Raw genomic sequence first — 26,602 nt, forward strand, 5'->3', positions numbered from 1 at the left:
TCGTTGACTAAAGTCAAATTGTCGTTGTATTAAGACTTTTGTTGACTTACACAACGATACTACTTTCATTGACGTTGACCAAAGTCAAAGCATCGTTGCGTTCATACTTGTGTTGACTTAGACAACTAGACTTTCATACGTCGTTTGCTTGGTAGGGTATTTCAGATTTCCAGTAAAAAGATAACGAATGGGTGGATCAAAATATCCTCGCACCCCATCTATTCCAAAGCAGAGAGAGAAAACTCCTTATTCTCCGCCTCTCTTCCTCTCTGGTTTCTCTGTATTTCTCTTCCTCCCTCACCTCAAGCCACCACCACTACCATCATCACTTTCATGGCCGAGAAGTAAAATCAGAGGAATGATTATGAACTTGATAAACCATACAACCTACCTGTCTCTATCTACCCTTCTTTCTGTCTCTATCTCTCTGAATATGTTGCTGCTGCTTCGACTTCAGAAAAAAAAAAAGAAGTAAAGTTCCCACATAGGAACCATTTTCCTCTCATCCTTCTCACCCGTTGATCCAACCATGTACGGTATTCTAAATTGTTCTCGTTATTGGGATTTTGCTTAAATAAGGCTTTGATTTATTGAAAATCTGATGATGGGTTTTGATTTTGATTTTGTAGATACTCAACGAAAGTTTCTTGTAATTGAATGAGAAAGACGGATCTAGCTCCTATGAAGTTGGTAAATTCAAAACCCTATTTTCGTTCAATCATGAATTATTTTCTCTTTTAAGTCCTAACTTCATTTTGAATCTTGTATGATGCAGTCTTGGTGCTAATCTGGCTGCCCCAACTTATAAATCTGGAGACAAAGGGAATGAATCGGTACTGTCTTTGTTCTCAAACTCTAGAAATGTGTGTTTGTGTAATTTTTTGACTAAAAGATTTAGAAACAGGAATGAAATTGATGATGAAGAAAACCCCTAATCTGAAATGGTTAATTTCTCTTCACATTCTTTTGGTTTTTCAAAGAAAACCCCTAATCTGATTTTTAAGAATAACTTATAATTCCAGATTGATCTTTAACCCTAACTGGTAGTTGGTGTTCTTTGTTTGACTTTTAGGTTTTTATACTTGTTTGGTACTAAGCAGCTTTGCAACTTAAGAAAAGTGGTAGACTGAAAAAGTGATAGATTGAATGTGAAGGTAAATATGTTCATTTTGGAGCATATGCAAATATTCCTAATATTTTCCTTGATAAATATGTATGAAGTTCAATTTAGTTCAGTATTTAGTTATTAGCTTGCGTAGCTCTTTGAATTTTCTGGTTTAGTACTTCTATTTACCTGGATGTTGCTTCCAGGTGCTACTTTTTCTGAGGTGATGTAGAAATGATTGTTATCTCTGGGAGAGTTGTTATCCGGCTTGCTAGAAGGCTTAACGAGTTTTTCAATCAGATAATGCCTAAAACTTGAATCACCAAACAGCTTGGGAAATGAATCCCTATTTTGTATGATTTTGATGTAGTTCTGTTGTGCTGAATTTTATGTTTTATGTTGAATTTTGATGTAGTTTTGTGTTGAATCACTTCTGCATGGTAGATATTAGGTGTCTTGTGTGTTTAAAACCGTTGGGATTTATGATTACCATGTTCGTAGTGCTTTCTCCCTTCTTAAGATCTCATTCATTTTTTGGTGGTCAAGTTATGAATGTTGCGTGGAAAATGTGCAGGGCATGTGTAGACACCTATGTTCATCGCTCCACAGCAGCAGGGTGGTGTCACCTCTAGAGCACAGAGTAATGTCGGAAACTCTTCTCAGGTCTCACAATTTGTTCATCAACAGGTCAACCAACATTTCCAGTCAATCCCTCTTCCAACCAATGTTGCAGGACAGTTCTGTACACCAGGATTTGATCAACTCAAGCTTCCAGTCACCTGTTATCATGAACAAGTTGTCACAGATTATGGGTGATTCAAGTATGCGCCCTTCATTCTCATTTGATTTACTATCTTAATAGGTGATTCAAGTATGTGCTTATTTATCCTTTGATTTATAATCTGATATCTGCTCATTACTTGTATTTTTTCGTCTAGAATGGGTTCTTTGGTCCTTTTTTTCATTTATTTTACAAGTTTTTGTAAGAGATCAAGGGTCAACTTCATTAAGAGGTGGTTATGGGCTGTCTGTCTGTGATATGTATTATTTAGTAACTAGAGACATTTTGATGTTCTCTCAATGTAGGATTAACATCTTGTGAGAATCTAAGATTAATATTACCGAAGTTTTGGGATTCAATGTTGGATTCAGTTAAGTCTATATCCCTTCCAGAAAGTATCATCCAAAAGCTTTAAGTTATTAACAAGATGATAAGGTTTAATTTCCACTCAAGATGAATTTACATTTTGTTCTTGACAACTATGAAGGTTTTCAGTGGCATTTTGACTGAACTTATGTGAAGAGAATGGGATGTTCATTATGCATCCCAACATTCTTAACTGAGCTTTCATCACATTTGACATGATTTTGTCCATTGGCCAATAGATATATGCATGGTAGATTCAAAATGGAACTGTAATTTGATGAATTGCTTGTAATGTTAATGACGAGAAAAGATAGCTAGCTGCGACTTAGCAATTAGCATTCTCCCGGCAGAAACAACATCTATCAACGAATTATTATGCACTTATGCAGTATAAGATCTTTCATTGTAACTTGACTAGCACATTTTGATTTATCTTTCTCTTCTTTTGCAGCTAAGTGACATCCTGTCGGCAGAATTCGGAGTAGCTCTTGCAGTGTGAGTGCACAAGATTCTTCAGTAAACTAGACCTCGAGTAGGCATGCAAAAGCAAGTGCATATGTCCTCCGAAACTTCGTTGGAGGATGCCCTTCCTTCTCTTTTATGCCAACGTGTCTACATGTTCTGATCACCATGAAGTAAAGCCTGCATAGTGTGAATAAGTATGTCACTTGGCTCTGTTAAGGCGCTGCCCTTTTATCCATCAGATTTCCACTTGTCTGTTTGTTTTAGTTTGTGGAAAGTACTCTTACTATTATTGGATTATGCAGATCAGAAAGTTGTTGAGTTTTAAGTTGCAAGGGTGCAAGATGAATCTAAAGTGCTGACTGCAGAGAGTGGAATGTAACTTGGGATGGCTCCTGAGGGTTAGCATTTTTAGTGTTCTCTTCTAGTTTCCTTCAGTAGTCATTAGACTCATAACCTTCGGAGTCTTTCCAGACAGGAACTTATGTTACTACATTGTGTTTTTCAAATTTCTTACATTTAGACATTCATCTATATCCTCCATGTTGGTTTCTGTGCAAATTATGATTAAAACCCTAGCCGATAGGCATTAAAAATTTGGATAACTGAGGTTACGCCGCAACCACAACATGTAGGTCATAGAGCAAAGCCTTACGATCACAAGGCGAACATTTTCAGTTTCACAATTGTGTTGTAGGAGATGCTGACTAAAAAGGTAAAAACTCTAGTAAAATTTTGTTTGGAAACACTGAACTTGGCGAGAATTCTTAAGTAAAATATACACTTCACTTCAAATATACAGTTTTACTAATTGTTACCATGTGCCTTAACATGCAGCTTCTTTACGAGTACATGCCTACGGTTTTCACTGCCTATATATGGTTTATTTGTCCGTCTCAATGAAGTCACTATGTAAATGTTGTTGTTGTCTTGATTATCTTTTTCACCCGAAAGATTTATTATGAAATGATAGACCACCTCCGTGTATATTATTATCGACTAGTCATGTAAACCTAGCATATAAGGCTTGACTTTTTACTCTTCTTCTGAATGTAGTTCGATACCTTCATGGATGCCGTCACTCTCTTCCCGTTGATGGTCTCATGAGGGTTGATGATGTCATGGTTGATGGTGAAATCGTTGTTGCTGTTGGATAAGGGAAATATTGGAAAGGGTTGTGCTTCTACAGGATCTTCTCTCAAGCAAGCTGGTGCCAAGGTCCTAATGACTGAAATTGTGGTTGAAAATTTTAGGACTTGTTGTATCACTTCTCTTTAGGAAACCTTAACAATAGGGAGTTGAATTCTTTTTTTTTAATGACTTTAGACTAAATTTATGAGCACAGTTCAATGTAATGGAGCTGTCATTTGGTATTAGATGATTCAGGTTTTATTTGGAATTTGAATCTGAATTTAAATTGAATTTTAGTATTTTAATATTATTTGTCATTTGAATTTCACTTTAATTTGAGAATTTTAGTAATTTCATTTGAGTTTGAGTTTGAATTTGAATTGTCATTTGAATTCAGTGCAATTTGAGTTTCATTTTAGTATAATTTGAATTTGAATCAGAACTATTTCAGCATGTCAGAATAACCGGAGCCAGCCAATCAGGTTTGACTTATTTTTTAATATTAAAATAAATCAATTCAATGACGTAATCCAGGTGTCATGCATAGCGGCGTTCTGAAAGCACCGTAATTAAAGGGCAACCAGATAGTGTCGTTCCAGAAAAAGACACTAAATATACGACACTTTCAGCGGCGGTCCGAAAGTGCTGTTTAACTCGTTAGAATGACACTATCCGACTATCTTGAATCGGCTGTTTTCCACTAGTGTTTCAAATTTTAGGTTTATTTTTATGTTGCTGTGAATTGTATCCTGTTTTGAGAATCTTTTAGTGATTATGAACATCTCAATTGCATGCTTTATGCCTCCACCAAGTGGTTTTATATGTCAGTTGACAGATGATTTTAGACTCAGACATAATATTTGGTTGTAGGATGTCAACATTGGTGAATAAAGCTTGTATTCTGTTTTGAGAATCAGCGTCTCAGGAATCTTTGTGATTTGTATTAATTGTCAGATTGTAGAATTAGGTGTGTGGGTTGTATATGGTAAGTAGGGTTTGTGTCAATTATGTGCAAGTCGAATACGACGCAACCAACACAAGACAATTTTTGTTAGTCATTTATTGACAGAAGATATAAAGATATAAAGATCAAATATATATAGATGTTCGTAATTTGACCCTTCGCCATATTGTAGATTAAGACTAGGTGTGTATATGAATTTCAAACATGCTGCAATTTCAAAGATGCAGGGCAACTATTAAGAAACACTAAAGTGAATTGTTTTCGGTATACATTTGTTTTCATTATAGTTTAGTCTTGTACATGTTCCAGTTCTTTGCATTGTAGTTTTACTTTCTAGATTACAACCTGCATCTCCAACATTATCGACATACAATCATCGGACAATATAAATAAACTGACTTCATCATATTGCATTTCATAAAGTTACAACCTTTCTGTTTATTCAGTGTTGAGCAACATTTGACAGCAACATTATCATGTTAATAATATCCAGTTACACACAAAAATCCAAGTACCAAAAATAAAATGAAAAAAGCAAAATAAACACAACTTTCCCCTGTATCATCTCCTGCATTTTCATACTCCATTTCCATGACCAAAAAAGAAATCATGATTCAGTGACTTACCATTTTCCCTTCGATAAGGCTTACTCGTTATACCCGATCACTCGGAATCAGACTCTTCCTCCTCATCAGACTGATCCTGTTGTACATATTCCAGGTCATCATATTCATCTTCATCTAACTCCGCTTCGGAATCGGTCTTTCGGGACAAAATTTCATCATTAATCCCAAGAATCTCATCTTCGCGAAAAACCGCAAGTGACTCATCTAGGTCAGATGAGTAACATTATGTATTTGAGATATTACTGACACTATGAACAACAACAACTGGCTCTTCATATTCGGTAGCACTTTCATCATTATCGTGCTGCCCATATTTTTTTTCCTGTGCCGCCTTGATCTCCGCCATTTCTGGCAACCTAATCCCTTTCTCCCGCATTGCATAATACTTTTCCTTCTATGCTTCATCTTTGAAGGGATCACGGAGACGCTTCTTTCGAAGAATCTCTACCGGTTTCTTTGGAGAAATCTCTACCGGTTTCTCTCGTACTTTACTTTCCGCAGCATGCATTTCTTGCCAGAGAGGATCGAGTCAATATCACTCAACAAGTCACTTACTCTCTTTTGTACTTTCTGGAGATCATCCTTGGTCATCTACCCAATCATATGCATAGTGGCGGATAACCTTTGTTGTCTTTGCCTCTCTTCCCACTCTTTGAATTTTTTCTCTTCACTCATGGGGGCTTTACCCTTTCGTCTGCGTCCATCATCATCACCATCCATTTTGATTGATTTGGTTTAGAAAAAAAATTCAGAGAACAATTATCTCCCTCTACAAATTTTCTTTCTGAAATTATTTGCTCTCTGACCCTTTGGTTTCCCCATAATAAACTAGTCTAACCTAAAAGAAAAAACAGTTGGTGACAAAAATAAACTCTAAATTCTTGCAGGGTCACGCCTATTCCCAAGAGAAAGCTTTAATCGGTAATATCACCTGACAATAATAACCGCCAATATTTAGGTCTAAATTCAGACTGTTTTGTGGTTGAAAACTTAAATGTGCAATTTGTAACGGTACCCCTGCTATGAAGAGCAAAAAACGCCTACAAAAGGTAATTTGGTCATATTCACACTAGCCTGAAATTTGTTGCCGGCGAGGGTAATTTGGTCAATTTCGCCGTCACCGGGAAATATGCTTTCGCTTCAATCATTTTCGGCGTAACCGGAAAATTTGCTTTCACCGTGGTCGGAAAATTTGCTTTCGCCGTCGCTGGAAATTTGCCATCGTCGGAAAAATTGAATCACGGTCGTCGGAATATTTTCCATCGCCGGAATATTTTCTTTCGCCAGAAAAATTTGAATCACAGTCGCTGGAAAATTTTCCTTCGCCGGAAAAATTTGAATCACCGTTACCGGAAAATTTGGTATATATATGGTAATCTTGCAACCTGAGTTCAGTAATAGGTTGCAGTTTCATCCAATCTAATATATTTGACACCTCGAACCTCGCCCGGATCAGAACATCGGGTCTGTATATGATAATCTTGCAACCTGAGTTAAGTGATAGGTTGCAGTTTCATCCAATTTGATATATTAATTTGACACCTCGAATCTCGCCCGGACCAAAACATCGGGTCTGTATATGGTAATCTTGCAACCTGAGTAAAGTGATAGGTTGCAGTTTTATCCAATCTGAAATATTTGACACCTCGAACCTGGCCCTGACCAGAAAATCGGGTCTGTATATATGGTAATCTTGTAACCTGAGTTAAGTGATAGGTTGCAGTTTCATCCAATCTGATATATTTGATACATTGAACCTCGCCAGGACCAGAACATCGGGTCTGTATATGGTAATCTTGCAACCTGAGTTAAGTGATAGGTTGCAGTTTCATCCAATCTGATATATTTGACACCTCGAACCTCGCCCGGACCAGAACATCGGGTCTGTATATGGTAATCTTGCAACCTGAGTTAAGTGATAGGTTGCAGTTTTATCCAATCTGATATATTTGACACCTCGAACCTCACCGGGACCAGAACATCGGGTCTGTATATGGTAATCTTGCTACCTGAGTTCAGTGATAGGTTGCAGTTTCATCCAATCTGATATATTTGACAACTCGAACCTCGCCCGGACGAGAACATTGGGTATGTATATGGTAATCTTGCAACATGAGTTAAGTGATAGGTTGCATTTTCATCCAATCTGATATATTTGACACCTCGAATCTCGCCCGGAAGAGAATATCGGGTTTGTAAATGGTAATCTTGCAACCTGAGTTCCGCGATAGGTTGCAGTTTCATCCAATATGTTATATTTGACACCTCGAACCTGGATCGGACCAGAACATCAGGTTTGTATATGGTAATCTTGCAACCTGAGTTAAGTGATAGGTTGCAGTTTCATCCAATCTGATATATTTGACACCTCGAACCTGGCCGGGACCAGAACATCGGGTCTGTGTATGGTAATCTTGCAACTTGAGTTAAGTGATAGGTTGCAGTTTCATCCAATCTGATATATTTGACACCCCGAACCTGGCCCGGACGAAAACATCGGGTCTGTATATGGTAATCTTGCATCCTGAGTATGCCTCGTTTTGTTTCCGATTATGTGTTTGACCATAAATTTGACCATCTTGACCACAAATTTGACCAACTTGACCACAAATTTGACCAACTTTATCTCGAACGAGACGCCTTGGACCTAGAGATTTTGAGAGAAAAAACAAATCTCTCCTCAATTATTGTACTCTTCTCTCTTTTATGAAACTTTTGGCTCTCAAATTTCGTTTCCCTCTCACTTTCCCAATCTAATAACTCTTTTCAATATACATTCCCTCACAAATTTGAAACCTTATCTGATTTCCCTCTCAAATTTCATTTCCCTCCTCTGACTCAATAATTTCAACTCTCCTCCTGTTTCATTAAAAGGGTTAGACGAAGAACTCTGACCTTTTTCCCATCTTCATTCAACTCTAAAGTGGGAGACGAAGAACTCTGATACCTCTTTACTCGCATCTTTCACTGTATCTCATTCAATCTCTAGGTGTCTTCTTTGTGCCTTTTATCTACGAATAGATTTATCAAAATTGTTTATTTTTCTCCTTTAGGGTTTCAATTTGTTTAATAAATTCACTGGTATGATTTAAATTTGTACTTTTCCCTATAAAATTAGGGTTTTCCTTGTTGTAATCTCAATAGATTTTAACAAGATATTTTCGATTTTTGTTGTTCACTGCTTAACATCTATACTGTTTACTTCTTAGCATCCATGACTAATAGCTTTCAATAGATTTCTGCTTTACATTTACTAGATTTCTGTCTTTCAATAAATTTTTGTTGTTATTGTTGTTGTTTATAAGCTGATGTTTACTGCTTTACATTCTTTTTTCTCTTGGATGTTGTAATCTCTTTCTATAGATTACAACCCAAATAAGGTTTATTCAACTCAACTGTAATCTCTTTCATCAGATTGCTGCTCTAGATTTATGGTTGTTTGGTTGTAATCTCTTTCCCTCTTGTTCTGTATGCGGTTTGTTGTTATGTTTCCTATATGGACAATATTGTTCTTGAATCTCTTTAAGCGTTTGAATAAATTCATTATTAGACAAAATCAACTTTGTCAAAATGAATTTATTCCTTCCCTTAGAGAGCCTTGCAGGATTAATATATACCTACATTGATTTGAGTTGTATCCTTCGTCTAAGATTCTAGCCATTCCCATGAACACGATGCTGCTGCAGGTTTCCTTTTTAATCGCAAGTTTGTTTTGTCACCTATTATGATCTATTAATTAATGAAGTTTCTATAAATTATTTGATTCCAAGTTGTTGAACATGAATTGCAGGATTGGCATACAACCACAAAAGCACATGAAATTCATTTTTATTCCTAAAGATACAACACCAAACACAAAATTTTCGGAGACAAAACATATATATTACTTGTCAAGTGTTTTGAAGACTCTGTGCATGTGGGTTGTTTCTTTTGGCACAAATCATGATCCCCTTATAGAGATGGATGCAGCAAACTAGACAAGTAACCTCATTAATTCCATTTGGAGAGTGAACATGTGGATGCTACAAGTTTCCTTAAGGTTTGTTTTTTACCTATTATGATCTCTTCAAGTATGTTTTTTACATGATTCCTGACAAAAGATGCAACTTACCACCATACAGTTTACGGAGTGGAGATGTATTAGTTGTTAAGTTTGCTGTAAATGAAGGGGATCAATTCATCAAATCTGCTAACTGACTCATCTCCACTCTAATTTCAATGGTGGGTAAACTCGTATAGTAAATATTTTCTCTTTTTATCATTAGTTTCTCTTGGTTGATACACTAACTTAATAACATTTTCATAGTTGGAGATGTGTTAGTGTCGCAGTACCACCTGAAGTGAAGAACAAGATATGAGACTGTTAGAAGTTCCTTCAAGGCTGTTCAAAATCTTGAATAAATGAAGTCCTTCATGTGATTCTATTTCAAGCTCTTGAACAGGTCTGGTAGGATAGCTATACAACAACGAAAGAACAAGATATTCATTTTTATGCCAGAACAAACAACACACCACAGAGAGTTCACGTCGAGAAAACATATTACTGTGTGTCTTAATTTTCCGTGAACTCTGTGTAAGTTTGTTGTTTATTTTGGCACAACTCAGGCTCACCTTATTGAGATCGATGCAACAAACCTGACAAGTAACCTCTTTAATTCCAGTTGGTGAGTTAACTCTTTACACATTAGAGTTTCTTGCATTATTTATTATTATTAAGGTCTCTTTCCCTTGATGAAAATTGATTGATTCTTAATACCCTTCCCTTTGTTGTGCCAGGATTCTTTGATGCGACCTGAAGCTGTGTAAGTGTGGAAAAAATTCATAGGTAACAAGTGCATATCTTTTAATGTATTTTTGCCACCACTTACGTAGCCTTGCAGGACCAGTGAGGAACCTAGAGATGTGCTTGCATAGCCGTTATATGAGACACTGTTGATGCGAAGGTGCAGGTTTTCATTTCTGTCTCAGGTTTGTTTACTTACCTATTATGATCTCTTCGAATATATGTTTTACATGACTCCTGCCAACAGGTGCAACTTACCACCATAGATTTTTCAGAGTGGATAGGCATTAGTCGTTAGGTTTGTTGTAAATGAAGGAGATCGATGCAGCTAACCTGACAACTAATACGTTTTCCTCTCTAATTCCGTTGGTGACTAAACTCTTATGATAATTAGTTTTCCTTGTCATTATTTTATCCTGACTGAAATAATCACTTACTACCATTCTCTTTTTTGTTTTCTGAGGACTCATTGACTGGAAGACTTGAAGTTGGAGATGTGTTAGTGTCTTGGTACCGTCTGAAGTGAATTTGGAGAATTTACATTACACGTTACAACTAATTGACACGTGTCGTACGGCAGCCGTTACACTGATCTGTCAAGGTAAAGAATCGTTACAATAACTGTTAAATACTATCTGTTACAATCAACTAAAACAACAATTAAAATCGTTGTTGTAGTTGTTACAAGAAAAGGACAGGTGGAAGTAAGTCAACCGTTACACACAAAATCTCCATTACAGTATCTGTTACACCGAAGTGTTACAGTCTAACCGTTACGACATACACAATAACGGCTATTCGTTAAACAAAATGACATCAGATAAATCTTGTGCTGACTAGATAACTGTTGGTGTATTTATTCCAATGGATGAAACCGTTATTTAATAAAATTTTATTGTAACGAAATGAACCGTTGAAAAATTATTGTAACACTAATAATAACGGCACATTTCCAACATTTTTTTGACGTTACAATATATAGATACTAACGTTGGCACATTTCCAACGTTTTCTTGACGTTACAATATATAGATACTAACGTTTTTTCAACGTTACAATTCCCTGATTTCGTGTAGTGGATGATCCTTATTGCTTCCGTTTGTTCGTTTTGCACTTTGACACATGTTTGGCTTCTGCGGCTTATCCTTCTTTTGTCCGGATTTGCCTAGCTTGGTTGTTTCTTTCGCCCATCTACGAAGATTCAACAATCTCGTTTCAAAAAAACTAATATCCCCTTGTACCTGTTGTTTCTTTCGCCCATCTACGAAGATTCAACAATCCCCGGATTTGCCTAGCTTGGTTGTTTCTTTCGCCCATCTTCTTATTATTCTCCTACTCGCTCTCCTCACCACCTCTTGTACCTGAAATAATATCCCCTTTTGATAAAGTAAGAGGTATCCTCCAAAGATTTAAAGCTGTTATTAACTAAAAACTTTTTCCCTGGGATAAAGACTGTGGTTTCGCTTTATAGATCTAAAAATTTAGAAGCTCTCAAAATTCTATGAAAACAGTAGCAAACTTTGTTTAAAAGGAAATCTATAACTATTTAGAAGTCGTTATGGAATTCCACAGTCTTACTCCTCCAAACTGTATTCTAGCGCCAAAATGTAGTTGCGGAAACTCCCACAACTACACCCTAATGTAATCTATGAATTATTCTAAGAAACCATGATGAAACATTCAAGATCTTTTATTAAAATTTAGAACAAATACAAAGAAGCTATGAGAAAACCCTAACTTGGGAAACAAATAACTTTCTCTCTCCTAAATATCTTATCTCAACTCACCAAAAAGATCTCCTTCTTCTACAAAGACTTTTGGCTCCTTTTATAAGAGTCTACGTAGTGGAGAACAGCTAATAAAACCCCTATTTTCAGATCTGGAGGGCATCAATGTCGCTTGGACTTTAATATTGCCGCACGGGTTCCTCACTGTCGCATGGTTCTTTACACTTCTGTTGTGACTCGGTGACGTCATCTAGTTCGGCATCTTGAACATATTGTACGCGTCCTTGTTCGCTTGCTACTAAAGGAATTCTTTCGCATACAAAACGAGTGTGCTGTATTTTGCACCCACAAACTAAGCAAAAGCTTAAAAACTTCATTAGTTACTGAGAATCAATTAGTTCACTGAAAACCAATAAGTCCTAATTTTTTTACAAAACATTCCACGATCTGTTCCAGCATCAAATCTTAGATGCTATCTGGAAGATCTTAAGGGTGGAAATGACAACCCATTTGGAGTTAATGCTGGCATTTAACGACAAATTTAGAAATCTTAGATGTTTTAAACCAGAGACATAATCAGGAATACTTTTAAGCTCGCAGTGATTGAGATCCAGTTTTTGCCAATCACAAAGACTTATGACAGAACCAGGCAGTTCTTCCAGATCCGTCCTTAGATTTGAAGGTGTATTAATTTTTTTAATGACTGAAATGTTTCTGAGTAAATTTTTAACAGCATGCACGTAAGTCGTCTCTAAGATGGGATAGGTAAAGGTATCTTAGATGTCTCATCTGAAAACACAAATGAGACAATCTTAGAAAGGTCGAATACGGTGAAGGACTCGCATGTAATACACGCAAGTGTTTAAATTTTGGAAACATAACAGGATCCACTAAGTTAGAAGCAGAACCTTCATGGACGAGAATCGTCCATAACTTCTTCGCATTACTTAACTTCTCGGATAAGCTGGTGGTATTCCTTCATTTAGTGTTAATTGTAACCGCCAATTGCAGAATACAATAGAATAGATAACGCGTTAAAATGCTGTTCTGAATGAAATAACAATTGCAGAAAGACGGATGTCACAAGTATGAACTAAGCTTATTACACTGTCTGCAACTCAAGTATGAACTAAATTAATGACCAGGAGGTGAATTTGCTGCACAACAGGAGTAAGCAAAATCAAATAATTCACCCTGAAAACAAGATTCAGATCGATCACTCAGTTTACATTCCTAGCCAACTAGTAGGGAATCAAATACACCAACGCCTGAGATAATAATGATCATTCTGTTTACATTCCAGAAATTGGTTGAAAACAAGAGAATACAGATTAATCAAGCCAGATACTGTAAGGAGAGAGACAGCGAAAGAGGGAGTACCTACTAATTATTCATCAAGTTAATCAAGCCATCTATATTAGATGGATCTCCTCGCTGCTCGTCTCTTTGAATAAAATCAACATACAGTTCTTTAAGAAAGGAGAGGGATTTCAGATTATATGTCAAAAAATCCTTCAGCAAGGGGGAATTAAAGATAAGTAGATCCTGAAGAGAAGTCCATCCTCGCATATCCGGCAGAAACTTCAGAGTTGAACAATTCATCAAAATCATTTGTTGAAGAGAACCCATATACAATTCAAGGGACTGGTTCTCGTTCTCGTCATCATTTGCTCGAAATCCTTGAAACTGATTACAATCTTTGATCTGCAGAGTTTGAAGATTACACTTGTCTTGGAATAAGCTTACTGGGAAGAATATAAGCTCTTCTATGTTGTGTAAAAGAAGCTTCGTGATCAAAGAGGTATGGCTTCTCCCAAACGAGATTACCGACTTGAGATCGATGTACTCTAAATGCAACTGCTTCAAAGAAGGAAACAAAGGGATTTTGGACAACCTTATGCAACCAATGATAACCAAAAGATCGAGACGTGGATAGGTATAACACAACTTTTCTAGAAAGAACATATTAATAAGATGAAGCTGAAGTAACGAAGGAAATCCACCAATATCCAAACTCTTCAAGTCCATTCCTTCGAGAGTAAGATGCCCAAGATGTGGAAGCTGCCCAAAACCAGGTGGAAGTTGTTTTATTCCTTTAGCGTTCAGGATTTGCAACTTCACCGAGCATGAAAGACAAGAAGGAATCCACATCCACGTGGGAAAGTCCCACCCTGTAAAATTGCGAATGCTTAAACTTTTCAAACCATGAGGAGGTTGGAGAGCTTTAAATACTTGTAAGTTACTCGCCTCTTGGTCCCAGCTCACCTCCAACTCTTTATCCCAATGGAGAATCAATACACGAAGGTATTCTTTTCCCTTCAAATTTGCTCTCACGGCGTCTATTGGGTCGTTGACGTTCTGAAGTTTCATAATACCTAGTTCCTCAAGAAACTTTAGGTTCCCTAACTCTTCAATACCAACATGGCTTTCAAGTTCATTTTTTTGTTTTACTGGCACCGGGTAAATCAAATCTCCAAGGTAAACTAGTTTTCCTAAACCCAATATTGTTGAATTTCTCCACTGATTGTAAATAAGTTTTCTAAGTTTTGTCCAATTTCTGACATCTTTGGGAACCTCGCAATGGAAAAGATGTGCATACACGATATTCCTGAGGTCAGCACAAGACTCTGGTAGTTCTTTAATCTCAGTACCATATAGGTCAAGGGATTTAACTGAGTTAAAGCCCAAAAATCTTTGGGTAATGCCTTAAATAATGGGCAGTATTTAAAATTAAATAACTTCAAATTAGCAAGACCTGCCACAGACTCTAAGGTTTTTAAATGTTGACAACTATTGACGTCCAAGGTTTGCAAATTGGAGAGGGTGAGGACAACAACAGATAATTCTATAATTTTGTTGAATGACAGATTTGGAGATTTTAGATGTTTTAAACCAGAGATAGAATCAGGAATGACTTTTAAATCACAATGATTGAGATCCAATGTTTGCAAATTACAAAGACTTGTGACAGAATCAGGCAATTCTTCCAGATCCGTCCATGAGATTTCAAGATGTCTTAATTTTTTTAAAGATTGAATGTTTTTGAGTAGATTTTGAACACCATCCATGTAAGTCAATGCCAAGGTCTCCAAATGAAATAGTTTATTAATTGATTGGACATTCACTATTTCTATAAGATTAAGATTGGACAGGTAAAGGTACCTTAAATGTCTCATCTTATAACACAAATGAGGCAACTTTAAAAAATTTGAATCTGGTGAAGGACTCGCATGTAATACCCGTAAGTGTTTGGATCTTGAAAAAACAACAGGATCCACTAGCAGGTTTGAACCTTCAAGGACGAAAATCGTCCTTAATTTCTTTGCATTACTTAACTTTTTCAGATATGTTGTTGATGTTTCTTCATTTACTGTTAACCGTAACCAACGAGCTTCAGAAGTATTTCCAAACTCACTCATCTTAAGAGACACCAATTCACTATCCCTAAGAACATTTTCTGCAAGATCATGAACAAGATCATGCATCTCGCATGTCTCTATGTCATTTAACATGTTACCGCTCTTCTTTAATTTATGGAAAAATGAGCTCCACACAAGAATTTCGAAATATTCATTTCCTATATCTTCTATCAGTCTTTTGTTTTCAACTTTTGAAGGCTTAATAAATCCTTCTGCCATCCACATACGAATCAAAGTTTCCTTTCTAATCTCCCAGTTCTTAGGAAAGATTGCACAAAATGAGAAACATTGTTTCAAATGAGATGGCAAATTGTTATAACTTAATTTTAGTACAGGTAAGATTTTGTTTTGGCTTTCTGGTGCACTCCAAGTGTTATCACTGCTAATTGATATCCAGTCTGATTCTTTGTTTTTTGAGTGCAACAAACCACCAAGAAATTTTACTGCAAGTGGTAAACCACAACATTTTTTTGCAATTTCTTTTCCTATGTTTCTCATTTCTTTAGTATCTGATGCTCCCCCAGGATAAAATGCTTTTTGCTGGATCATAGACCAACATGCATCATCAGGTAGCTGTTGCAAAATGTACGGAGGAATAATGTCCCGTACAATAGATGCAACTTGGTCTTTACGTGTAGTTATTAAGATTTTACTCCCCTGAGCACCAACTTGCAGGACAGACTTGAGTCTGTCCCATGACTCAGGATTCTCTTCCCACAAATCATCAAGTACTAGCAAATATTTAGTCTCATCCAATTGTTTGCGAGCTTTAATCACTAGTACATCGAGATTTGATCCAGTATCGAACTTAGTTTGAATTGCAGACTCCATAATTTTTGTTAAGAGGTTTTCCAAATCAAAAGATTCAGATACATGAACCCACATTTTTAGATCAAACTGTCTCTTTACCAACTCGTCTTGGTAAACAAGTTGAGCTAGAGTAGTTTTCCCAAGTCCCCCCATCCCCACTATGGAAATCACAGAAACCTTTTCAAGATTCCTATCAGATAATGTTGATGAAGATGGGGTTTCCTTTATTAAAATATCTAGAATGTTATTTTTATCATTTTGCCTTCCTACGATTTCCGGCTCAGTTGAAAATGATGTGGTATGTCGACTCCGTTGCTCACTACTTTCAGCGCAAGCGATACTAGTATTACCAGGTGTAGTAATTTGCAACTGGAATCTACCCATATCTTCTGTAATTTTATCTAATCTCTGATTAATGTCCCTGATCTTTCTAACCATTTTAAAACGGAAAATAAGTGGGTTGGAAGATGAAATAAAATCGCGTACCTTATACTTCAAGCGGTCCCCTCTTTCAGACTTACGCATGGCTTCATATGAGAAATCATCAATCACATCATCAGCATCGTATGCGACATCCTTGAGCCTTCTCAACCAAAGTCTTACAAGTTCATCTGTCGCTTGCCTTTTCTCAGCGTCAGCCATCACAGCAAGAATCGTCTCTAATGTTGTTTGAAGCTTTCTCAAGTCATCCTTGACACCCCAAGCCAACCCAATCTCTTGAGTAACAGCACCGACCAACTTGTTTAAGATTTCTGTTACACCATTAGTAAGAATCTCAGCCATTGCTATAAAGGTGGTATATGCAATGACTTGATAACAAATATTCAAAGAGAGAAGAAAGCACAAATCAAAGCAAATTTAGTGTTCTCAGGTAGATGTTTAAGGATAACAGGTGCAGCTGTTTAGAGATTTTCAACTATATTTATAGCTAAAAGAGTAGAACAGAAAACTCGTTATACAAAGAAGGGCGTAACAAAAGACAAAACAAAAATCGAATATCTCTTGCTTTATTTGAATATGTTATCAATTAGTGCCAGATTCATCATGTAACTCACAAATTTAATATTTTTCTTTAGCTAGATCACTGTATCTTATGAGTTTAATATGTAATCATACCGTTGGTACATTCCACGTGCGTGCTACCTCAAAAACTCCGAAGACAGGCTCTCCATTCCGAATCTGTCGAGAATCATTTTCAAGCTGGATGTCCCAGTCATGAGTAATTTGTAGATAAAGTCCTAAATTTTCAAGTAGAGTTATTATGGACATATCAACAACCACCAAATTCCTTTTAACCAGTTCTCTGAAATGCAATGCATCAGAGTGAGTTCTGTTTATGATTATTCAGATTAAGATATTTATAATGAATAGTACATAATGCCATTGAAACTCACCAAAACAAACCATCAATGAAAATAAAAATAAAAAAATCTCATAGACATATTCACAAACAAGTAAACTACACAATCTATGTTTTACCTGAATTTGACCCGTTAACAGCAGCAGCAGCAATTTGAAGAGATGAAAGACAATCATAAACAGTAAGTTAATCCTTGACCCAGCATTGTTCCAGAACCCTTCAACTAGTGCCTTTCTTCTTCTTACTGACCCTTCGTAGAATTGCAAGTGCAAATTCAGTTGTACTAACAAAAAAAATAGACTGAAAAATTTGTAACGAAAGAATGATTTAATGGTTACCAAACTTGATTTTGAAATGGATTTGAGTGATTGATTGAGTAGTCTGGACAGATTGATTGGATACTATTCCCGGGGATCAGCTTGGAAAATTTGGGAAACTGAGTCGGCCGACTTGCAGAGCTCAAATAAACTGGTGATCCGGCCTATGGGCATATTTTCAGTAACATTGATTTAATTATTTTTTTTGGTCACGGGGGCATATTTCGACCGGCCGGCGAATTTTGAATGCCCATATTTTGCCATGGTAGTGTAGTTTCCGGGTGAAGGGCGTGAAATGTGAAAATTACTGTGAGACCCATTATTCCTGATTTTTTCACCGAGAAACCCACCATCGGAAAAATTCACAGGCACGCCCATTTATCTATAAAAAAAACTTATCAGAAGACCCGTAATTTTCACAATTTAGTTTTGTTCGTGAGATTTCTTCGTTTTGGGGCCAAAGTGTCATTTCCTTCAAGGAAAGAGATGAGACCTTTAGAAACAGAGCCGGAGAGAAGCTAGAAGAGAAGAAAAACAAGTTCTCTCCAAGTGCAATTGAGATTCTCTCCAAGTTCCATCCGTTTCAACTCTTGATTCTTATCAATTTTTCTCTTTTTTTTCCGGTTCAATTGCGAGTTTTTTGGTTTCAAGTTTTAGTTTGAATTAGAATATTCGATTTTAGGTTTTAGATGTCAATTGTGAATTGGAGAAATTTCGAAGAAGCTAGCAGCAACAAAGGAATTGATCATATACTCTTCTTCTATTGGTGAGTAAGGATTTTTTCTACCATATAATCATCCTCGTTGAACTTGCCAACACAATATTTGACAATTTACTAAATACTGAATTTCTCTGTACTGTACTTTTAAATTAGCTAGTTTCGCAAAACTAGGATACAAGTATGAATGGATGGTGAAGTTTGGTCGGATATCACTACCAATTTAGGACTTCTTTTACTGCCAACAATAGTTATTAGTTACGATTATAGGTGCTGGCGTGCAGTTGAAAGAACCCTTTTCTACCGGTATTCAAGTAACCATCAATTTCTTAGATATATGTTTTAATTTTAAGTATCAACCAGTTCCCATTTTTGTTGGGACGAAGTGAATCTGAACCTTGGTGCCATCTATCAAGAAGTCTAGGGAAGTATTTGCTATGCATGGTCCCATCCATCAATCTGATAACTGTTGAGTTAATGTTTTTAGAGTTCGGGTTTTTTCTTTCTGTTGAGGAAAAGTTTGTGGATGTTGAGTTTGATATCTTGATTCAGTTTGGCATTCTAAAAATTGGTTCTTCAGTTGTGATTTCTAAGGTAATATGAGTAAGTCAGTTCAAAAACTAGAAGCTTGGCACAAATTTCGGTTCTTTGTGAACGCACGAGAATGACTTGAACCTCTATCTGTGCTTCAGTTTTTCCATTACTTGCCGCACTTCCTAAACTAGTTTTCTTTTAATTCCTTAACCTAAACTAGCTTTCTTTTAATTACTTAAAGATATGTTGAACATTTTCTGGCAGGGACTGAAGTTTAAGGGCGCTCGGACTGATAATTGCAAGACTTGCCATGCTTCACGATGTACACAACATTAACCATGGCAAGTGTTATCATTATTTTTTAATAGATAGTGTTAATTATTTAAATGACTTGAAGGTCTGCTGTAAGAACTCCGTAGCTTGTTTATCATTTTGGTTTTTAAATCTTGGTTTTCAATTTTCACTAAAGTGTTAGCATTGAAAGTAACTAAATACATTACGGGAAAAATATACATCTACAACTGGAGATTTACAACTCTTCGCTAAACATCGTAGAAAGTCCTATGTTTTATAACTGGTTTCAAAGGAAGAGTTATCGTATATCATCACTGCCAACCCTTAGGAAACAAGGGGTTGCGCTAAGAAAACAAACGACAACTCCTTAAGTAAAAGAGTTGTGACGACATTTAGCTATAACAACTCTGTTCCATAAAGGAAGTGACTAAGCCTATCACAATTTTTACAAGAGTTGTTGAAGAAAACCAAAATATGATGATGAAAAATAGTGTTAGAGGGGAGATTCGAACATGAAACTACTGCATGGAAGTCTAGATCATCAACTATCCTTAAAGTTCACAAGTTTTGATTTGTTTTTCTTTTTTTTAATAAAAACGTATAACGACACTTATAAGTGTTGTTGAAGTAAAAATATAGAATGTTGGAAAAAATGAGGTTAGAGGGGAGATTCGAACATGAATCTACTGCATGGAAGTCTAGCTCATCAACCATCCTTACTGTTCATAATTTTTGGCTTTTTTTTAATAAGAATGTATAACAACACTTATAAGTGTTGTTGAAGTAAAAATATAGAACGTTGGAAGAAATGAGGATGGGGGGATTTGATCCTCATCCTCCTGCATAGAAGTATACACCACTAACCATACCTACACTATCACATGTTCTGTTAAGTTTGTGGTTCTTTAATACACTAACTTTATGACAACCCTTCATAAAAGTTGTAAAACAAAATGTAATGCTCAAAAATAATGCTCAGGTGACTGAGCCGCAAACAGCGCGAAGCCTTCTCTGTAAACAATCACATACATGCCTTCTCTGTAAACAATCACATACATGCCTTCTCTGTAAACAATCACATACATTTTTATCTATAAACAATCACATACATTCTTCTCTGTAAGCATTGGCATACCATAAGACAAATACTTCTCAAACTGCTCTCCAATTGCTTGGCAAAATCTGGCACATTCTGCAATCACAACAACTTCACCAAAAGAGGGTTAAGTTCAAAATGTAACTTCCCTTCTAAAACCATATAACTCAAATTTCAAAACAATAAGTTCCAAAGTCAACACATATCCTCGGTAGATTACTGATCGATCTGGGTAATAGACCCTTGAGAAATCAGTGTAGGTGGTAAGTCTTCAACTCTGTGTAAGATTACTTGTTGGTGATGATGAAGTTGGTGAAGAAATCTCCTGAGATGAAGAAGCCGAGATCGATGTAGTTGAAGACGATATTAATTAACATAGTTGTTGGAGTTGGAGACGATGGAGGGGGAGATGGTGGTGATTTCAATGAAGAAGACGGAGGGGGAGATGAATTTGCAGCTCTGTGAAGGAAAAAAATGTTTGAAATGGAAAAGGAAAGAATAAATACGATGGTAATTTGGAAAATAGAAAGAAAAAAAATTAACGGACGGCTTTAGATGGAAATGGATGGTTGTGATGAAAGTTTTTATACATCCCTTTCCACAACTCTTAAGAAAAGTCGTCGTAAGGATACGACAAATTTTTCTCACTTCTGCAGAATTTTTCTCACTTCTGTCAAAAATTTCTCACTTCTGCAAAAAAAAAAAAAAAAAAAAAAAAATTGGGTTAAATCACTAACTTAGGGTTATTAAGATTGGTAGAAATATCCGAAAACTTTTCCAGGACCAAAATCGTTAACCTGGAAGTTCGAAGTTATTGAGAATATTCTCATGGAATCTTACCAGTAAATGGTTGGATTCATCGTTTTTGCGAACTTTCAGACTTATATAGTAGTCCGCTCCTGACCAGGTTTCGATCTCGGAGGCATTTTCTTTCTCGAAGTTGACGAATTTTTGTGTGTTTAAGGTTTCTGAGAATATTCCTATGGAATCTTACCCATGAATGGTTGGATTAATCGTTTTTGCGAACTGTCAGACTTATATAGTAGTCCCCTCCTGGCTAGGTTTCGATCTCGGAGCCATAATATGCATAAAATATGCCAAAATAGGGTTTGTTTAAGGTTTCGGGAAATATTCCAGAGGAATGTTACTTGTAAATGGATGGATTCATCGTTCTTACGAAGTTTCCGACTTATATTAGTCCACTCACGTCCAGGTTTCGATCTCGGGGCCAGGGTATGCATACAATATGCTAGAATATCTAGGGTTTGTTTAAGGTTTCGGAGAATATTAAAAAGGAATCTTACTTGTAGATGATGGATTCATCGTTTTTACCAAGTTTTCGACTTATAGTGCTCCACCCACGACCAGGTTTTGATCTCGGATCCAGGGTATGCATACAATATGCCAGAATATGGTTTGTTTAAGGTTTCAGGGAATATTCCGAAGGAATCTTACCTGTAAATGGACGGATTCATCGTTCTTACGAAGTTTCCGACTTATAGTAGTCCACTCACGACTGGGTTTCGATCTTAAAGCCAGAGTATGCATACAATGTGCCAGAATAGGGTTTTTTTTAAGGTTTCGGAGGATATCCCGAAGGAATCTTACATATGAACAGATGGATTCATTTTTCTTATCAAGTTTACGACTTATAGTAGTCTACTCACAGCCAGGTTTTGATCTCGGAGCCACTTTCTTTCTCTAAGTCGCCATAAAAGGGTTTGCTTAATGTTTCATCGTTCTTACGAAGTTTTCGACTTGTAGTAGTCCAAGTTTCGAGCTCAGAGCCACTTTCTTTCTCGAAGTCACCAAAAAAGTGTTTGTGTTAAGGTTTCAGAGAATATTCCATGGAATCCTACCGAATATTGGTTAGATTCGTCGTTCTTACGAATTTTCCGACTAGTTTGAAGTATGAACCCTCCCGGAGCTTGTTGGCTCAAAGTTTGTATGTTGTTATACCACATTTGAAGTTCGAATCAAGACTAAGCTTCATATTTATCGATTTCGATGATGTATAATGGTAAGTTTGAAGTCAGAACCCTCCCGGAGCTTCTTGTCTCATAGTTTGTATGATGTTATACCACATTTGAAGTTTGAATGGACACAGAGCTTCATATTTATCGATTTCGATGATGTATCCAGCTAAGTTTGAAGTCAGAACCATCCTGAATTTCGTGGTCCATCTCTAGTAATCTTATAACCTGAGTTTACCAGTGTGAACTAAAGCTACTTCATGACCTGGATGACTTGTCAAAATTACTTCATGACCTATGCGACTAGTCGAAATTCAAACCGGAAGCACAAAGAGAAAGCACAAAAACACAAAGAGAAAGCACAAAGAAACACATCAATTATCAAATTCATTTTTTCATTTTCCCGATTCATTCTTATACATTTTTTGGATATTTTTATATCAGAATGTCGATAACAATGTCATAAATTTATTAATATTTTTTTGGATTTTTTTCCATGTTAAAGGTTGATAATTAAACCAAAAAAATGAGTTCGTACTAACACAAAGAGAAAGCACAAAGAAAACACACTTTCCTTGATCCGTATGACACTCTTAAATCAAATCTTTACCGTCCAAAAATCTTGACAATCCGTATGACACTCTTAAATCATATCTTTCACCGTCCAAATTCTTATACATAAATAAAAGTTTTTTTTCTCTCACTTCTCTTCACTCACTTTCGTTTCCTCTCTTACCTTCCGTCTCTCTAAAACAGAAGAAAACCCTAACTGTCAGATGAAAAAAAACTCCATTAAATCTATCGGATTTCAAAGTTTCAACAAATCTATCAGATTCTAAGAAATTGGATCTAAATAAGAAAGACATAAACTGATGAAGAAAATCATTTCCTCCATTTCCTCCTCTTTTCTACTCCGTTCTCTGTCTGATGTGATGACTTTCAAGGGTCTGAGATGATGTTGATTATGGTGGAGAAATGATTCGAAGAAGGTGATTGTTGCTGATTTTCATGGGAATGATTCAGGATGAGTATGGGGGTTTTGAGATTGAAATCAAGCCGAGATGTAAATCGTTGCTGCAGCTGCTGTTAAGAAGATGAGAAACGAGTGATGAATAGAGAGGATTGAATAGGGTGGAGATTTTGTCTTTGCTACTGCTACAGATCGAGGAGAAGAGAAGGATTACTCTGAATAAAAGCTAGGGTTTGTGTGATTAGATTTGACAGTGACGATTTGAAGATCTGTTGGTTTCCATCAAGAATAGAAAATCTAGGGTTTGTGTTTGCTGTTGGTTTGTGATGAAATGGATGGCTATTTGAGAGTCTGAGAAGGAATTTATGATATTAATGGGTTTTTGCAGTAATGAATTTGAAGTTGCATCCAGTGGTTGATTTGTTGGTGGTGATACCAGATTGGGTGACGGTGGAATTGAGATGGATTTTATATGAATTTGAAAATGTGGTTTGTGGTTCTGTTGAGCTAGAAATGCAATTGAACCGCAAAAGAGATGATTGAGATCATGGTGCAGTTACAGCTGGATGCTTAGATTTATGGGAGAGGATGCTAGAATTAGTATTCGAATGTGAGAAGTTGTTGTAATTGCTTTCGTATTCTTTTATCTGGGACAACATTGGTCCGTTGGAAACCAACAAATTGTTTTCTACACCAATCAACAACAATTTATAGAGAACAATTGCAATACCATATTCCTAAAGTTAAAATTAGCAAGTTTTCTTTCTGTTCTGAGGGTTTCAGAGATTATATTCCTTGTTTGGATAATGTTGAAGAGATCAATAAACTTAGTTCAACTGAGAAATAGGAGAAATTTGAATGGCATTGTCCTCGAATAGATGATCGATAAGCTTAGATCAACTGAGGTTGAATTGTTTATTTCCGCCACCGGAAGGTTATAAAACATCGATTCCATAGCTAAAAAGCTGAGACAAGGTACAACTTATCAAATGGATGAAGTGTTAGTTTAACTGTTTTAATCTAGTAGCTTAACATTTGACAAAAATGTTATTATGATTTTACTTAACTCAGATTTTATGTTATCTTGTCAGATAGTTCCTGAATTTGTATTTGGTAATCATACTCGAGTTGTATTGGACGTTGGATGCGGAGCTATAAATAGAGCAGTCACATTTGGAGCTTTTTTGCTTTCAAGAAATGTGACTGCTCTATCTATAACACCAAAAGAGTTCATGAGAATCAGATTCAATTTTCTCTCGAGCGTGACGTGCCGCAATGGTGGAAGTTTTCACAACACGACGCTTGATGTATCCAAGCTAGGCTTTGAGTTGATACATTTTTCAAGGTGCAGAATCAATTGGACTCGTGATGGTAAGTCATTGCACGATGAACTACTATAAATTAAAACAGAGAAATGTGATTGTTGCACTTATATAGTATGACAGTGATGGTTACAAATTGTTTTCCTTTGTTTCCTTGAACTCAAGAGTTGGTGATCTCTAAAAAATATCTACTAAGATATCATATTGGTTTCCTACTCATCTAGCTAGAAAAATGACAAAGATGTCAGACTGAAATTGGTCTTTCAAATTTGTCATGACTTCAGATTTTTATACTGATAGCAATTTTTTTCTCTTTGGTGGAGGATATTTTGCTTGGTCAGCATAGACGGTCTATAAGCATGAATTGCCCTTGTAGGAACAATGGAAAGGTATCATCACAGTATGTAATTATGGATGTTCTACCTCGAATGGCTAGTTATTTTTCTTAACATGACACATTTTTGAGAAGTATTTTTCTCAACCTTACGAATTTTCTTTCTTTGCAGAAATGGAGGATCTTACTACTCGTCTTTGCTGGGACCTTGTTAAGAAAGAAGTTAAAGAAGTCCCACTATAATATGATGATTAAAGAGTGTCAAGAATCCTATAAAGCATTGAGTGATCGAGTGGTGCAGCTAGAGGTGAGAGTTTAACTTGTCTTTTATTAGGTCTCCTTTTCTTGATAAACTCAAACTCTATAATGCCCCTCATACTGCTGATTGGTCTTAATATAGGGAACGAAATAAAATTGTGTCTGCAATGGAGTCTTACCCTCTCACATGTTAAGTCCCAGCAACAATCATGAGGCTAGCACTAGCAGAAATGTTATCTGTAATGAAAGAGACTCAACTGATACCACTCCAAGTTATGTCAGGAAACAAAATGAGGTTCAAGTGCCAAAGAGATTCCAAGTTTGTAAGTTTTTAAGCTGGTACAAGGAGGACGAGGTGGTTGCAGAGGCTGAAATTGCTGAAACAGATCCAAGTAAGCAGATACATGGAAAACCGATCGGTCTTGGAGCCTACACTGTATGTGTGAAGGTTTCTTGTGTGGATGATGCTCTTTTCTACCAAGCTACTTCAGAAGTCAGAACTGTTCATGATGCTGTTTCAAATTTTATCACATGGCCCAAAGATAGAATAATCTACCAATAGACTTCTTAATCTTCTGTGATCTTTTTGGAGACTTAACTTTTGGTAACAAACATATCACTGCCACTTTTTTGTATGTTTTGTGTATATCACATTGGTATGTGAATGCTTTAACTCTGGGTTTGGTTTAATTTGAATGAATCTTTCAGTTTTATCCAATTGTTTATTTACATTTCAGTTTAATCTAGTTGTTTCTTTACATTTCACAAATAGTAGTGACAAAAGTGAAATATATATTCTGAAATATGGGTTTGATCTTATTCACAAGTATTGTAAAATAGTTTATTTACAATCATAACTATGTGTTGTCCAAGATAGTCATACTACACATAGTATAGTTGTATCAAGGTACTTCTACAATACTAACAAGTGTACTAACTATAATATTCACAATACTAATAAGAGTTGTGTTAGGTTATCAAAAAAAATCGAAAGAGAATCACAACATTGACAAACTATTGTCGAACCATGAATCACATCACCCTTTACAACACTTGTCAACCATTGTAGAAAAACTTGGACTTTTTACAATACCCCCGTTCCACAATGCATGAAATGGAGTTGTCGTAGGGGTACTACAACTATTATCTTATGTCGTCAATGATGATTTTTCTCGTAGTGTTAGTAAATGGATTATGCAGCTATAGAAATGGTTGAATATATAATTTGTTATGAAACTATGAAAATGGTTGC

General features: G+C 36.2%; 1 protein-coding gene and 1 long non-coding RNA gene across 14 annotated transcripts; one reads left to right on the forward strand and one right to left on the reverse strand.

The window, feature by feature from the left end:
- Window positions 1-204: 204 nt before the first annotated feature.
- On the forward strand, window positions 205-4,162 carry LOC113283860. Of its 11 annotated transcripts, XR_003327765.1 has the most exons (9): window positions 205-531; window positions 630-690; window positions 776-833; window positions 1,073-1,154; window positions 1,680-1,926; window positions 2,704-2,911; window positions 3,020-3,115; window positions 3,350-3,429; window positions 3,552-4,162. It is a non-coding gene; the product is annotated as an uncharacterized LOC113283860 (long non-coding RNA). The 11 variants fall into 11 exon arrangements; XR_003327758.1 differs by adding an exon at window positions 1,312-1,458 and having other exon boundaries at window positions 3,020-4,162; XR_003327760.1 differs by having other exon boundaries at window positions 3,020-3,626; window positions 3,771-4,162.
- A 10,247-nt stretch (window positions 4,163-14,409) lies between these two features.
- Window positions 14,410-18,003, reverse strand: LOC113278291 (putative disease resistance protein RGA4). 3 transcript variants are annotated; one of them, XM_026527175.1, is made up of 4 exons: window positions 17,878-18,003; window positions 17,654-17,784; window positions 17,291-17,374; window positions 14,410-16,926 (listed from the first exon to the last, which is right to left on the reverse strand). In XM_026527175.1, exon 4 carries the CDS (start codon window positions 16,814-16,816, stop codon window positions 14,438-14,440), a length of 2,379 nt encoding a protein of 792 aa, XP_026382960.1. In that variant the 5' UTR covers window positions 16,817-16,926; window positions 17,291-17,374; window positions 17,654-17,784; window positions 17,878-18,003; the 3' UTR covers window positions 14,410-14,437. The 3 variants fall into 3 exon arrangements, with proteins under 3 accessions (XP_026382960.1, XP_026382959.1, XP_026382958.1); XM_026527174.1 differs by having other exon boundaries at window positions 17,873-18,003; XM_026527173.1 differs by having other exon boundaries at window positions 17,654-17,993.
- Window positions 18,004-26,602: the final 8,599 nt, after the last annotated feature.

This window comes from Papaver somniferum, chromosome 5 (genome assembly GCF_003573695.1).
Source record: "Papaver somniferum cultivar HN1 chromosome 5, ASM357369v1, whole genome shotgun sequence".
Lineage (NCBI taxonomy): Eukaryota > Viridiplantae > Streptophyta > Magnoliopsida > Ranunculales > Papaveraceae > Papaver > Papaver somniferum.

Excerpts from the sequence above, each read along its gene's own strand:
- LOC113278291 (XM_026527175.1), bottom strand. The coding sequence starts at position 16,816 with ATGGCTGACGCTGAGAAAAGGCAAGCGACAGATGAACTTGTAAGACTT.